Genomic DNA, 15671 nt, shown 5'->3' with positions numbered 1-15671 from the left:
TGCACTCTACAGGACAGACCAGACTCTATCTGCTAAGGAGACTGAGGTGCTTTGGTGTACAAGAGGCACTCCTGACGATCCGCTATTACTCTGTGGTAGCATCAGCCATCTTTTATGGAGTGGTGTGCTGGGGCAGCAGTATCTCCGCAGCTGACAGGACTCAACAGACGAATAAAGAAGGCCAGCTCTGTCCTGGGATGCTCCCTCGACACGGTGGAAGTGGTGGAAGAAAGGAGAATGATAGTCATGCTATCATCCCTTATGGGCAACATGTCCCACCCCATGCAGGACACTTTGACAGCACTGGGCAGCTCCTTCAGTGACAGGCTGCTTCTCCCATAGTGTTTGAAGGAGAGGTATGAGTGGGTAATCTAAAATGCACTGAACTGAAGAAGTCTCTTGGATGAGAGGTGAAATGTCTTCAAGAAGCTCAGGCAAGTCCAGTTGCCTACAATATAGCACTTAAGACTACCATGAGCTGGATGACTGAGAATAATCTTCACCAACATGTTGCTAAACAGTTTGAAAAGAATGCTCTTCAGCTGCTACAAGAATTTGAAAGAACATCTAGGAAGCTGGCTGATTACAGAAACCACCTGATATTTAATTTCGGGATCATTTCAAAAAGCTTATGTTTGGGTTCTACCGTGTAAAGACACAGGGCAGCAATGATCCTTCAGAGACTCAGAACCAGCTGCTCAATGACCGAGTGAGACAGATTCATATCACCACTGATGCACTTAAATCTATGACTGAACAGATATTTGAGCAGCACTTCTACAGTGACGTCCTGGAGGATGTCTCTAAGTCTGTTGAGAGAGCACAGACATCGCAATACACTAAGGGCAAGGAACAAGGTAAGCTCCTCCTTGGCTACCCTAAAGTGTTCCCAGGCCAGATGAGATATGTAATCCCTCCGTCCTACTGGTGGGATGTGCCCAGAACACCTTCAACGGGAGGCATCCTGATCAGATGCCCGAACCACCTTAACTGACCCTTTTCAACACGAAGGAGCAGCGGCTCTACTCCGAGTTCCCTCCAGATTTCCAAACTACTCACCCTATCTCTAAGGCTGAGCTCAGCCACCCCACGAGGGAAACTCATTTCGGCTGCTTGTATCCACAATCTCATTCTTTTAGTCACTACCCAGAGCTCATGACCATAGGTGAGGGTTGGGAAGTAGATGGACCAGTAAATTGAAAGCTTCACCTTCTGGCTCAGCTCCCTCTTCACCATCATTGTCTGGCGCAGCCGCACCAAACCGCTGATCCATCTCACGCTCCATTCTACCCTCACTCGTAAACAAGATCCCAAGATACTTGAATCCCTCGTTTGAGGCAGTAACTCTCTCCCAACCCGGAGGGGGCAATCCACCGGAAGAGATGCAGGCCAGAGAACCATGGCCTCAGATTTGGAGGTGCCGACTCTGATCCTTACCGGTTCACACTCTGCTGCAAACAACCCCAGTGCATGCTGGAGGTCAGTGTGCTGAAGCCAACAGAACCACATCATCTGCAAAAGCAGAGATGCAATTCTGGGGTCTCAAACTGGACCCCTTCCTCCCCCTGGCTGCATCTCAAGACCCCGTCCATGAATATCATGGATTTCTATACCATACTATAATATCAGTCTTCCTGAGTTTTCTTTCAGCTTGCCTTTGTTGACTGACGGATCCCTTCCTCCTTTAAAAAAAGACATTTACTTTTTAGAGTAAACACCACGTTAATGCTGAGGCCATGCTTAGTTTTATTGAATGCCAAAAAAAGGAGAGGGAAAAAAAAACTACATGTTCAGCAATATGTTGAATGACAGCACAGCGTCTGACGAAACAAAACAAAGTCATCATAGTGAATAGGTATGAGCTCACATGAACACACTGTACAATATCATTACAGTTTAAATAACCATTTACCTTGGCCTTAAACAGCCATAAGCAGGTGGACAGAGCTTCTTAGGACAAGTAATCCTTCAAATAAACAACAGAGGAACACTCCGTCATACTAGATTACATTTTCAAAGACATGTACATGCTCTCTTTTGGTCATAAATATCCCCCTCCCCCAGTTTAAAACAAAGCACCGTGTTCGCAGATCTGTTTTCGTTGGAACCTACAAATGGTGTTGATTTGACATTCGGCGGTGAAAGGAACGTGATACTGACACCAATGAAACTCTGTGGCGAGTCTCTACCCGTATGCAGCGACAAGGATCTGCCCTATTCTGCCTTGCATTATTGTGTGAAGGTCACTCTCCTAATAATAGAAACAAATTGGACATGTTGCATCTATAGGCAACTGGCAAATATGCTGCTTATACACACTCTTGGGTCAACACACATTTGTGTTATGTAAGAGCAACAGATGTGTTGAAACTGACACAACCATAATAACAGTGGCCATTTTAATATATCAGGCGATTCTTGCTGTGATGTATGACTGGCCTTTTTTCTCTTTTAAATAACAGAGCATTTTATTTTTAACTAATCAGCGATCTAAACTTTGTATACATACTGTTTACTAGATTTGGTGTTTGGTGGATGCTTTTACCAAAAGTGCCTTAGAGTAGAATAAGTGCGGACTTTTTTGAAGATGAGTAAGCTCAGTGTGAATCTGAAGAACACAATGATTTATTTAATTTTACTTCCTGATATTTATATAAAGAGAAATAGCTCCTAGGTGTCATGTCCTTGTCATATTCCTGATACCAGCGGGTGAGAGTGTAATCACATTATTATTTTATACTGGAAAAATCCTACATGGTTCAAAGGCAGCATTAAAAATAGGAATAAAATAATACTGAGCTGTTCACTTTGTTCACAAATCTGCTGTAAACCAGCAGCGAGGTGATCTTTTATTTTCACTTTCAGTCAATTTTTCTTCTTGGAGTTCGTCTTGAGGTTGAAGCTACTTCTGTATATCATGAGAGAAAGGAACTGAACACAACAGTTACAAACATGACAGCATACTTGTATATTAGAAATATATTTTTACACATCACGCATTATAGCTCAAGTCGTCTGCAGGTGTCCCGACCCACAGGCTGAGAACCAGTGATCTACAGTAACGTCCTGCATTCTTTAAAATCACTTTCTCGAAAAAAGGGGTTCTGAAAAAGCTGAAACCGCTTTGCTTTGTTGAGCTGATCACACACGTCCTGTGTGGCTAACGCTAGCTGTATGCAATTCTTTTTTTTGGCCCTTTGTAAGTTTTACGTACCTTAATATACAAACTGTTGTACCCACAGAGATGAAGAAAAAAGTGTTCTTCCAAATACAAAAAAAGCCTCTGTATACGCTTTTGTTTTTTTGTTCTTTTTTTACAATCACCTCATTGCACTCACACGCTGAAACAAAATGCGCATAAGGCCACGCCTCAACAGGATAATGCAAACAGAAATCAATCTGTACATGAATTAAAAACATTCAGTGCTTCAGTAAAATGTCCTAGCATTCATACTGTCTCTTTTTTTGACGTTTGGCACATAGGAAACAAAATAACGCTCACACACATGCCTTCATGATTCGACTCAAATGTGACAATCTCTTAAAAACACGGGGTGATAAGCATTTACATCATTCTTCAACAATGGCATACATTCCAGTTGTTCATAATCTTTGAGTCCTGTCATGTCCAGTCCAGAGTTGGGAGGAGAAACACGGACGGGAATGCAATGAGGGGGACAAAAACGAACAAACATAAAAAAAGACATATATGCATTCATCTAACTGGCATTGCAGGTGCTTGAATCTTCATGGATATGTACAGTGAAGTGCAAATTGAAGTTGGTATGTTCTGTTTGAGGGGGGATGGGAGGAGGGATTGGGGGTATCAAGTTCCATTAGGACTGGGCAGGCACTACTTTTTTAGGGGTGGCTGGCTTCTTGGTTTGCCACAGATGGCTGTGGATCGTCACTGCATCCACGTTGGCCGACATGGTCTTGGCTGGTATCTGGCTGAACTGCTTCTTGTCCGAGTTGTACTTGTAGAGGCCGTCGATCATCTTGCGCGTGATGCTCTTGGGGCCGATGCCCGTCAGCTTGTTGATCTCCTCCGTCTCGGGGCAGTAGGTGTAGAGGGAGCGGAACTGGCAGCCGGCGTCTCGGAACAAAACCAAGAAGTTGTTGGCGCCGGATTTCTCCATTTCCTGTTAAATGGAGAAGATTGAAGTTTGAAGATCACATGTGCTAAAGGAGGGCAAAAGTTTTGGTGATATTTAACTCAAAAATAGGAAGAGAGACAAAGGTCCTGCGTCAGATTTTAATCGACAATGTTGAAAGCATGTGGTGTGCGTCATCAGCACAGCCACCAGGACACCCCGACCCTTCAGAGTATATAAAACAACACATTAAAAGCTCTGTGCCGTTACCTCCAGGATCTTGTTCTTCTGGCCCTCATTAACCTTGCCTGCGAGGCAGCAGTGGGCCAGAGCGTTCTGGATGATGTGCTTGTTAGATTTGGCACTGGGCTCCTTGTATAGCTTTGGTCCTGAATGAGAACAGAGAAGAGGGAACATTGGGATGGGACTGTTGTCATGGCAACTCCTCCAGCTATGTCAGAGAAAAGACTCCCCCTCCCTATTTTTACTCTTTCTTTTGATAAATCATGTATGAAGATTTCTATTGGTGGCACATCCATGTGGTACTGTGTGTAGGGACAATGGATTTTGAGCTATGGATGCAGCATTTAAAAATGTGATCACACAGATTATTTGTTTAAAGGGGAAATTAGCCCTAATTTTATGTGGATGTCCAGGCAGTGTTGATGGTAAATGTAGTTGAGTGAAGCAATGAATTCCTTAGTTTGTTAATGACTGAGAAAGCAGAGTTTGTAGCTGCAAAATATGTTCTTCCTGCATCCAGCACCATCATCTAACGTGACAGTGCCATAAGCCCTTTTTAAACAGGAATTGTGCAGATTTGCATGAAAGCCCAATCAGTCTTCTTTCAGCATTGGCAGTATAAAAACAAAATCGGGGAGTGCGGCAAAATGCCACCTACCTACTTTTGTTTATACAGAATGCGCCTTTTTCAGGGCAATGGGGGCATGAGCAAGTAACAAAACATGTAGCCACAGCTAGTTAGTCCTTCGGCGATTCTCTCATAAGTCAGTCCGTTCTTCACCGTCCCCGTCACTTGACGATTAATGGCCTCTTCATTTGCGAGGACAAAAAGGGCGCACAATTCCTTGTCTCCCCAGTTGCTCATCTTTACAGTGTCTGTCAGATTTGCGTTTCCCTCTTGCTACTAGCTGCTCACTAATTCCTGCTATCAGCTGTTTCCTGTTTATCCATCGCCAGTGGCTCGCATGTGCGGCGTCATCAACAGCTCCTCCCACAAGTCTTCAACAGCCCCTCCTTTTGCGGAAGGCCGCCTCGGTCTGTTTAAACTAAAAGGGTTCCGCCAATATGACTACCCTACGAGGCAGAAAATTGGGCACCTTGGATCAACTCACCAATCCGGCTGTGTGTGTCTAAACACTCGCAGCTTGCCGGCAAAACGGCCCAACATTTGCGGAAAATCTGGCAGTGTAAAAGGGGCTATAGTCGGAGGCAAGGAAGAACTGATCTTCCACCTCTGGGTAGCCAGGGGGCGCTCTAGATGCCACTTGTTCTCTTTGCTTGTATTGCAAACTAGCTATGTTACCAGCAGCAAAAATGGCATCCCAAAATTTGAGTGCAAATGATGTTATGGACAAGGACACATTATGAGGATAAATTTACTTGGATAGTTTGCTGTATTTTATCCAGAACCTGAGCTCCCATGAAAAAAAACTGACCAGTGGTGCCTGTGCTCAATTTGCTCCCCAATGCCAACAGAAACGGAATCATTTGGCCGCAATGAATATCAGTGTGGGCAGTATTTGTTGGATGCTGTCACTGACGCTGGAAGAGCCCCGACAGAGCCTGTGTGTGAATTACTAGTGAAAGTGACTGCATGAAGGCTTTGCATTTACTTGGACAGAGGTGTGTTGGAGACCTTCTTCAGGATCCCAAAGATAAAAAGGCAAACAAGACCAGCAGGCAAAGAGGGCAGATGGCCATTGAATGAGTATTTCGTCACCTGACACTATATTTTGATATGTTTTTTGCTATATTCGAGTTTTGTTTAGATGTCAAAAGCTCTTCGCTCAATGCATCCTGGTACATGTAGGCACTGCCAACATGGCTCCCGGTCAGGAGAATGCCGCTTTCTCACTCAATCTAGCACCCACTGAGGAATTTATTGCTTCAGTTGATTACATTTACCATCAACACTGATTGGACATCAACATCAAAGGTGGTGAATTTTACCTTTAATTTACATTTTCCATCTACTAAGGTACCCTACCAAGAGACCCTACAGTGAGACAAGGGGGACGTTTGAACAAAAACACATTACAATATTAAAAAGACAAAAAAAAAAAAAAAAAAAAAAAAACACGGTGCAAACATTACACAAGATCCAGACATTGATCACTGTGTTGATAACTGTTACGATGAAGCTCTCCTACCAGTGTACTCTGTGTTAGATGTAACAGAGGAGGTCGTGGAGCCATTTTCCCAGTCCTTCTCTCCATTTCTGCTGCTGGAGCGACTCGGGGACAGGAAGCCATCTGCAGAATCTGGCCTGGAACACACACACACACACACACACACACACACACACACACACACACACAAACACGCAGAGTATTAGGTCACCTTTCTGCACGGACGCTGCTCCTGTACACTCAGCAGATTACACCGTAGGCAGGGCAGGAAACGACTGTACTATGATAAAAGCCAGCTAAATACTTTGAAACATGGTGCCATCTCCATTACACAACAGCAGTGTGAGGCTGTTGGCTGGTGTCACTTTCCCACCCTGTCTACATCATGTTTGTACAGATTTATCCTTCACTGAGGATGAAACTGTGTGTACTATTTCAGTGTGCTGTTTGAGTTTGGGCTTGGTTTGGTTGTTGTACATCCTTACAGTAACTAGTAAAGTAGCAAAGCTTGCAAGCACAGGCAGTGTGTGCAGCGGTGTGAGCAGTCTGGTGCATCAAGGTCAATAAAGGAGGTATTGATTGACCTCTCTGTGCAGCACTTGGCATTTACTTGCTCTTTTTTCTGGACTGCAACTGCACAATGTGTCCCCACCTACGTAAGCAAGTGATTTCCATATATACAGAGTGAATACAGCTAATTCCACTGCAAAATGCAGTTATAAAACACAATATTCTGCCTCTGTAGTATGTGAAAATCAATGAGAAGGGTTCAGTAAGAGCAATAAAGCCAAACAAATGTGCTTTTTTGTGAGAGTAAACTGCCCACATTAACAAGTCATTTTAGCATCAATTTCTCAAAAAGGCTTGATCTTCCATTGGATATTAAAGTCTCATTTGGATATTCACGTTTCAAGAACTGATATCTTAAATCTTACGAGCAGATTTTAAGGCATTTTCTGGGTTAAATGACTTGATAAGATGGATGTTTTATGCAGGGTACGTTCAACAGAACTGGATTGAGATGTAGTGATAAAAACTAAAACAAAACTACATGTATCAGGTGTGAAAAAGCCAGAGCAGGAGTGTAACTTGGTGAGGAGGGCACAGCAGAGAGTTAAGTGGAAAGAAAGAGATTGTTTTTCGGTGGTGAGGTTCATCTTATGAAGTTCATCATAAGGAAATATGATGCTTTTCCTTTAAGTGCTTTATCAATCCCTCATAAAACCCGGTGTGGTGACAGGGTCTCAGTGCAGGATTGGATGCAGGGCAGCATGAAGCGCCTGAAGGTGGAACTGCCAAGCAGGAACTAACCTTCTCCTTCTCAGTTTAGGAGAGCTCAGAAAGTAGAAGAGACCGCCAGAGGCTAAACTAGCACTTCTGACGTGTGTGAAACAGCAGGAGAGAAAGTAGTAAAAGATGGAAGGTAGAAGAATACAGGAGAAATGTTAGACCTGTAAACCGGAGTTAGTCTTTAGAGCTTGGCTTTGGAAAAAAGGTCAGAAAATATCACCGTTACTGCACATGAAGAACAGTTCAACAGTCCATAGTCAAAGTTTCTCAGATATTTTCAGGTTTTGGCATTGTTATAACATTATATATGTCCAGTCAAATTCAGATCTGACTACACCCTGAAGGAGTTTTCCACCAGCTGTTAAGGCAAAAACACCTGCTGTTACATTTATGCACAGACTTGAGAATTGAGCCTTAAGAGATTATTGCAGCATCAGTTTCTGCTCTGCATAATTCAGTCTGCATTTACTCTACATATTATGCATGGATTTATATGATTCTCTACAGTGGCTTGTGACTGTAATTCTAAAAGCAAGTGAACCAGGTTAAATGACTTTAGCAGGATGACGAGTCTATGTTTTATATTTGATCATACAGCAAATGATTAACTGGCATGAATGCATGGAGTTTTTTACACTTATCATATTTTACTAATCATATTCCTCAAAAGTATGAAATCTTTTGAGAAGTCCCAGTTAAAATCAAAACACTACACCAAAATAACACCCTTTCTTTCATTCCATGTTAAACCACAAGCAGCTGTAGACTTGTAAAAAACATCTCACCTTGGCGATCTCTTCTCAGAGTGAACGCTGTCGCTGTCTCCCAGGTTGAGGGAGGCGAGGGACAAGCTGGAGACTGAAAAGACACGTTGGCGTGAACCTGGATGTGAGACGAGAGATGTGGCACAGCACGACACAGTTACACCGACACAATGGATAACAACAACACAGTGCTTTGTGCCAACCCTGTCACAGAGCAATGCAGCCTCAGTGTTATGACTGAAAATAACCTTTCACATCAAGTAATAGGCCGACACACGAAATTCACATGGACACACCCTATAATAACATGCATATATCTGTATTAACACACATTATATAATGCTTAATTTAACCGACATACAAAAACACAGAGTGCTGCATTGCTCCTACACTATATCATCATGTTCAAACCTTTAATTTGAAGTTCTACTGTATTGTTTTGGGCTCAAAAACATCGCCAATAAAAAAGATATCACAGTTAATCCAGTTAAGCTTTAATCCTATTATTTAAACAAGAATAACTTGTTTAAAGTGTGATAAAATGTGACTAAGGCACTCTAAAGTGGCACAAAGCAAAGTGGCAGCAGGACACAGATGCGACAGATGGGATGACCATGAGTGGGGTTACCATGGTTACCTGTGGCAGCTCTGACAGGGGTTTTGGGGGAGTCCATGCTGTCGCGATGGATGGACTTGGGACGGCCCCGCCTCTGCTTGGCCCCGCCGCCCGGTCGAGGTTTAATGACAGTGTCCATGTCCTCCATCAGTTTCAGCTGCTTCCTCCTGAGATACTCCTGCTTGATGAACTCCCTCCTGGCCTTGTCCTCCTCCTTCCTGATGCGCTCCTCTTCTGCTTTCAGTCTGAACAGACAGAACAGAGTCAGGGCAGAGAAACACCGTGGGGTGGGGTGTGATATTAGAAATGTAATTGTTCTGCTCTTTTAATTGCATGATGTGTCAACATACCGAGCTTCCTCCTTCTTCTGCTCCAACTCAGCCTCCTGCTGCATCTTCCTCTGCTGGCTCTCCTTCTCCCTCCTCATCCTCTTCTCCAGCAGCGCAGCCCTCTTCTGAGCCATGTTCTCCTCGGCCTTTCCGTCCGCCTGGGGTCACGTAGGAGACACAGTCAGTCACCTCACACAGAGTGGAAGACCCAGTAACATTTAGAAAATATTATACTGTACTGTTTTGGAGCTGCTGTTTATTAATCAAGGCTGACCTTCCATGGCTCTGACACAGATTACTGTGTGATACTCTTTAAGTCTTTTTATTCATCTACTCCGATATGATGAATTACATATTTTAAAGAATCTGAGCTGTTACTGTGAAAGGTCAACCCTCCTTTGTGTAATTAAATGAGATTGTGAAAAGGCTGGCAGAGGCAACAAATGAGCAGATTTGGGGGTCAGAAAGGCTAAATTGCTCTGTATCCTACACAATTAAATACTTTTCGTGCAATTTTATGTTATTATTCTGTTTTTATCCATATTCTTTGCATTGCTGAACCATGTTGTTTCCGACACAGGCACACCAGGCTGCTAATTTCCGTACAAATTGGTTTCAACCAGAGTTTTATTTCAACATCCTTTGCTCATCCCCCAGCAACCACCCTCACATCCACCATCTACTCAACCCTTCTTCAACCCCACATCTCCACAGCTGTGCCTGAATTATTCACAACAGCCCCAGTTTTATGACCTACATCGAAGCCCCAGACTGCAGCTAGCAAGCCATCTTACAACCTATAAATGGGAAGATGACACTTTTCTCAGCTAACATGTTTCTTGAACCATTCATCATCTTGTGTTTCTTGATGAAAACAAACATGGCTGCCCTAGGTTCAAATGTAATTGCCTTTTTTCCCCCAGAATCTTAAAGTGGAGCTGCATGGCTGCAACCTAGATGCTGAGGTTTTATGAATTATGCTGCTGGTTCTTTGGTCTTACTTGTTGACTCCGCCCTTTGGTTCCAGTACAGAGTCCAGAACCAATTCCTCATTAGGGACAGTATATCTTATTTCGTATCATCTTGCATCGTATCGTATCGTCTTGTATCGTATCGTATCGTAATGTGCCGTATCATATCACATCGCATCGCATCGTATCGTATCGTATCCCACCTCACCTAACCTCACAAAACATTGACTGGTAAAGTTTCATTCAACTCTCTTGAACGACAGTATTTTTGTACATTACACATTGGGCTCTGTGCTAATCCAATTTTTATTTATCATTAGAAGATAAAGTGCTAGAAAATATAGACTGGTTCTTTGAATCAACAGCCCACCTTGAAGAAGAAACCCCGACACATCTTCTGATCGTGATCCGGGCCTTCCTCATCACCCTGCTGCATCTCCGAACTATCATCGAGTGTCAGATCCTCCAGTGGCTTCACAACTGACAGAGGAACCTCAATCAAACTGGTCTTGCCTTGGCTTGAGGCGTCTGGTAGGGGAGGGATCTCTGTAGGTGTCACGGTGAAGGTCTCTACCACAGGGTGGGCAAGCACTTCAGGAAACGTTGACTCTATGGTAGGTTTCAGCTCTGCAACTGGCTTCTGAACAGAATCTGCTTCTGTTTGTTCCCTTTTGGGAGAGCTGGGCGGTGAGTTGGCTACACATATACTGGCAATCTCCCTCTCTGGGGAGAGGAGTGACACCGTCTCCTTGTTTTTATCTCCATCTGAGGCTACTGTGTCTGGGTTGGCGGTTGCTGGTTTCTCCCCCAAGTAAACAAAGGAACTTGCCAAGGGCTGGCAGGGAGAAAATCGCCGTAGCCTGGGGATGCTGTCGACAGATTGCGGGGCAGTTAGGACTCGATTATAAGGTGCCAACTTTAGCTCGCTGGGTCGAGCGGTGCGAGGATTACGTGAGTGAAAAGAGGCAGATTTGCGTTTGATGCTGGTTGGAGAGCGGTGGGTGGAACGAGGGGAGTCAGCAGGAGAAGAGGGTCCTGAGGATCGAGTAACGGCTCGACTGTGTTTTTGTGGTGATGGGTTTGTATGTGGAGGAGGGATTACCCACGCCTGCTGATGTTGTTGCTCCCTCATGGCCATGATGACTTCCTGCTGCTGAGCGAGTCGCTGCATCTCAGTCTGGAGGAAAGCTAACGAATGGTTGAGTTTCTCAATAGAACGTGTATACTCAGTGAGGTCTACCTCGGTGAGCTGAGCATGGCTTTGACCACCTTCCTCTCCTGCACCAGGTGATTTTGTCCAACAGGAGGCTGTGCTGCTTTGCTCTGCCCCATCAGGTGTGTCTGCCTTGCTCCTCCCAAATTTGAAGGTGGGACTTGCTGCCTTGCCTTCTCCCTCAATCTTGCCTCCTTCTTCTCCGCTGGCAGCCCCATCTCCTTTTCTCTTTACCACGTTGAGAAACGCAGAGTGACCCATCTTTTGCCGATGCCTTGTAAAAGCAGCCTCCACTTTCTTCTTCTGTGCTTCGATGGCTTTGCGCTTCTCCTCCAACCTCATCCTCAGCTGCACCATCTCTGTAGCCATAACCTGAGCTGGGTCGTTGGGTGGAAGTTGTACAGGTGTGGGCGATGCTTGAGCAGTGAGAGTAGGTGTGATTTGTTGATGGATGGGGCTGTGCTCAGGGGTCGGGGCCCAGGAGACAGATAATGGGAGGCCAAAGTCAGAGCCCTCAGGAGTGGTCTTGAGGGAGCTGCTGCTGCACCTCCCTGAGTCTGGCAATGATGGAGAATGCTTCTTCTTCTTCTGTTCTGCAAAGCTGGTCATCCTCACTCCTGAGGGGGATTTGCTTTGATTGCTTGGGCAGGGGCTTGGTGTGTCCATATCCAAGTCCATGTTCACAGAGCAGTCTTTCAGAGAGGAATCCTCATCCAGCATGTCCTCTGTATGAATATGGATGCCAGTGTCCACTTCGGTGGTGTCTGTGGTGCTCAGAGGACCTTTGGAGTCCGACTCTGACACTGGCTCCAAGACACTTACACTTGCCCCGTGGCCCTGAGAGTGCAGGAAGAAACCGTTGTTGATCCCCTCCAGCGGGGGCCTGTTTGGGCTGTGGATTATCTGAAGGGCTTCCTCCATGGAGGGAGTTGTTGCTATGACATTGCCATGTCCATTGGGGAACGCTCGCCTAGTGGGCTCCACACCTGCCAGGCTGTCTGGGCAGCCCTCCTCCTCAATACCGACACTCTGACCATTCACTGGCTGGAAGGACAGGTTACGCTTCATTCCACGGGGCAGGTGGTGGACCTTGAAACCAGAACCATCATCAGTGCTGACGGACCTGACCATGCCACGCGTAGAGGAAAGACTCATAGAAGCAGAGTCCTCTTTGTCAAAGGGGATGTCAAAGGACACTCCATAAGGCCCAGACCTTAACAGGAAAACAAAAAGGAAACAGAATTAAATCTTCAGATACTTGTTTTGTGTTTCGATTTCTAAATTCTACAAGGTTATTTGAGGAAAGAGTCTAGTTTGGCAACATCGCAACACGTATTTCCTTATCCCCATGGGATCATTAATTCTCTTCGGGACTGGATATTTTAAATGAGCAGCACACAAACAGGACAGTAATATTACAAACCTTTTCTCTTTAGGCCAGGTGCCGAGGTTGCCATCGACAAAGGACATTGAAGTTGACCTCTTGATCTCTCCTGGATGACATGAGTAAGCAAAGTAAGAATTAAAACACAAGTTTTAATTTTAATTATGCAATTCTGGTTAAACAACAACAAAAAAAGATTAATAAATAAATAATAATCACCTGAGCTTCGAGGCTGGGGTCGTAGAGGCAAACTACAGGATGAGAGAGAGAAAAAAACAGACATGTTATACACTATAATATATACATATTTTTTATTGTCCTTTTTTATCTTTAGTTTGTCCAGATAAGGACTTTGCTGTATGAGCTGATCTTATTTGGCTTAATAAATCATAATTTCATACCTGTTGTCTGCCAACCAACACGCAGCTACACTCAAGTAAATAGCCTTCCTCATGCACTTTTGATAGATTACAGAGTTTCACATTGAATATCATGATTTGGACTAGCTAACCTGGGTCTTTCAGGACTTGGGGGTCTTTCCATGAAGCTCCTCTTGGTTGCCTTGGAGATGGGGATGAGTGGCATATTCTTCAACAATGATGAGGGCTCTAAGGTGAGACAACAGAGACAAATGATTAAACTGTGCTTTCACGTACAGCAAAATAAAACCGCTTCGCTTTGCATAACTTTCAGATAAAATACACTTACACGTAGCTCCACGGCTACAAATCCCTGTTCACATGACACTACAGTTGCTAATGCTACTACTAATTTTATCATAAGGTCTGAATTTAAGACTTCAATCAATCATCAAACATCAATCTTTCAAACAAATAAGTGCACTTCAAAGTGCTGTACAACTGAATGACAAAACTTAGGATGTTAAATAAAAGAAAATGCTGATACATTAAAAAAACCCTAATGATCAGCAATAAAATTGTGATGAAAACAAAATAGTGTAAAATAAAAATTAATGATAATTTCAGAATAGTAACACTACAAAATAGCTGTTTTTTTTTCTTTATTTTTTAAAACTATCCTTATTTTCAGCTCCTCTGGAAGGCTGTTCCAGCAGCTTGGAGTGTAATGGCTGAAAGCATCATGGCGAAATATTTTTGTACTGCTTTGTGAAACAGCTAAAAGAGAAGAACCAGAGGATGCTAGGGGCCTTCATGAACCACAGAGTATTTCTTTTGCCGCAGGTTGGAACCTAACCTACAGCTGCTGGGGCAAGGACATTGCCTCTGCACATGGGATGCCCGCTCTACCCACTGAGCTACTGGGCACCCAACCAAAGAGCATTTGTGAGAGGTAGTCTAGTGCATGGCCATGTAGTGCCTTATAAACTACTGTAATAAAATAAATAAAATCAACACAAAAACTAAAAGGTAACCAGTGTAAAGCCTTTAAAATAGGCATAATGTGGGCTCTCCTTTTGGTCTTGTGTCGTGCAGCAGAATTTTGAATTAACTGTAGCTGATTCATTGTATTCCTCAGTAGACAGGAAGCAAAGTGTTAAAATAGTCTAGCCACGTGCGTGCATCAGTCTCTCTGTGTTGCTCCGAGAGAGAAATGGCCTCACTTTGAAGCTGTTCTTCAAATGATATTTCATGAGATAATGAGGACTGAAGACTTGCCTGTGCCTTCATTGTCCAGCATTCTGGGCTTCACAAAAGACGGCTTGACCACCTCAAACCACCAGAACAGCTCTGCCATGAACACCAAGTAGTTATTCTGAGGACACAGTCGAAAAAGATGAGATTAAATAAACACATAATCACTCAGCACAATTTCTGTTACAGTGAACACATTTTTGTAAGAGTCCTGTGGTCACTTTACCCTCAATATTGACGGACATGTGATTGCATTTTACCCATTTCTCCAGTAGGTGTCTCTGTTAAACCTCACAGGGAACCTCAGATGATGAGCATTACTTCTATCTCTCAGTCTGCATAATAAATAATTCACCAATCTTGCTCCATTTCATAGAGTATCCTCTTAAGGGAAAGATGTTTCAGAGTTCCTACAGTACCTACAGTGGAGTAATTTATGAGGGATCTATATTTATCATCCTTTTTTAGTAAGGCATTTTCCAAAAATCTGTGACCTTTAAGTAAAATTTTAAACATAGCTTTCCTGACTTATTGAGAGTCACGCTAAGATAATATAACCAACATCATGGCTTTTCACGTGATAGATCTTCCACTTTGCTAATAATGTCAACAGTACCTGCTGTAGTAGAGGAGTGATTAAGGCATTAACCTAATTTATAAAATAGAGGTCAGCTATTTTTTTCTGCTCTCAATCACCAGCGTGTAATCCACCAGCCAACCTGAATTGGAATCGGGCAAGAAATGTTGGAGTGATCTTTGCTTCTGCTGTGCCCGCTCGTGTCCATGTCTGAATCAGGTCAACATACAGTGGGAGGTCAAACTGCTTGAGGACATTGCACTGCAGAATGTCCATTTTACAAAGTCACTTCCCTCAGTATTTTCCCAAATCCACTGTTTGTTTTTTTTACCTTACAACAAAGGAAAAATGTATGGACCAAGAAAAACCATTATACCAGAGCTAGGTGAAATATGTAGCCTTTAACAGACATTACTAAAAACACCACATGGTGCAACCTGATTTTGTT

General features: G+C 43.7%; 1 protein-coding gene across 4 annotated transcripts in view; it reads right to left on the bottom strand.

Moving 5' to 3' along the window:
* Positions 1–1726: 1726 nt before the first annotated feature.
* Positions 1727–15671, bottom strand: part of camsap2a (calmodulin regulated spectrin-associated protein family, member 2a) — a 61372-nt gene continuing 47427 nt past the window's right edge. For 2 of the 4 annotated variants that reach the window (XM_033621788.2, XM_078168850.1), the window contains 11 exons: positions 14671–14767; positions 13545–13641; positions 13253–13284; positions 13073–13142; positions 10807–12862; positions 9487–9623; positions 9158–9381; positions 8542–8638; positions 6488–6603; positions 4365–4483; positions 1727–4142 (listed from right to left, as the gene is read on the bottom strand). In XM_033621788.2, the coding sequence (XP_033477679.2) occupies positions 3837–4142; positions 4365–4483; positions 6488–6603; positions 8542–8638; positions 9158–9381; positions 9487–9623; positions 10807–12862; positions 13073–13142; positions 13253–13284; positions 13545–13641; positions 14671–14767 (3351 nt within the window). In that variant the 3' untranslated portion in view covers positions 1727–3836. The remainder of the gene's footprint in view (positions 4143–4364; positions 4484–6487; positions 6604–8541; positions 8639–9157; positions 9382–9486; positions 9624–10806; positions 12863–13072; positions 13143–13252; positions 13285–13544; positions 13642–14670; positions 14768–15671) is intronic. The other 2 variants (XM_033621789.2, XM_033621790.2) reach the window with 1 other exon arrangement.

Source organism: Epinephelus lanceolatus, chromosome 6, assembly GCF_041903045.1.
Source record: "Epinephelus lanceolatus isolate andai-2023 chromosome 6, ASM4190304v1, whole genome shotgun sequence".
Lineage (NCBI taxonomy): Eukaryota > Metazoa > Chordata > Actinopteri > Perciformes > Serranidae > Epinephelus > Epinephelus lanceolatus.
The sequence above is the reverse complement of the archived record's forward strand: the minus strand, read 5'-3'. Positions and strand labels throughout refer to the sequence as shown.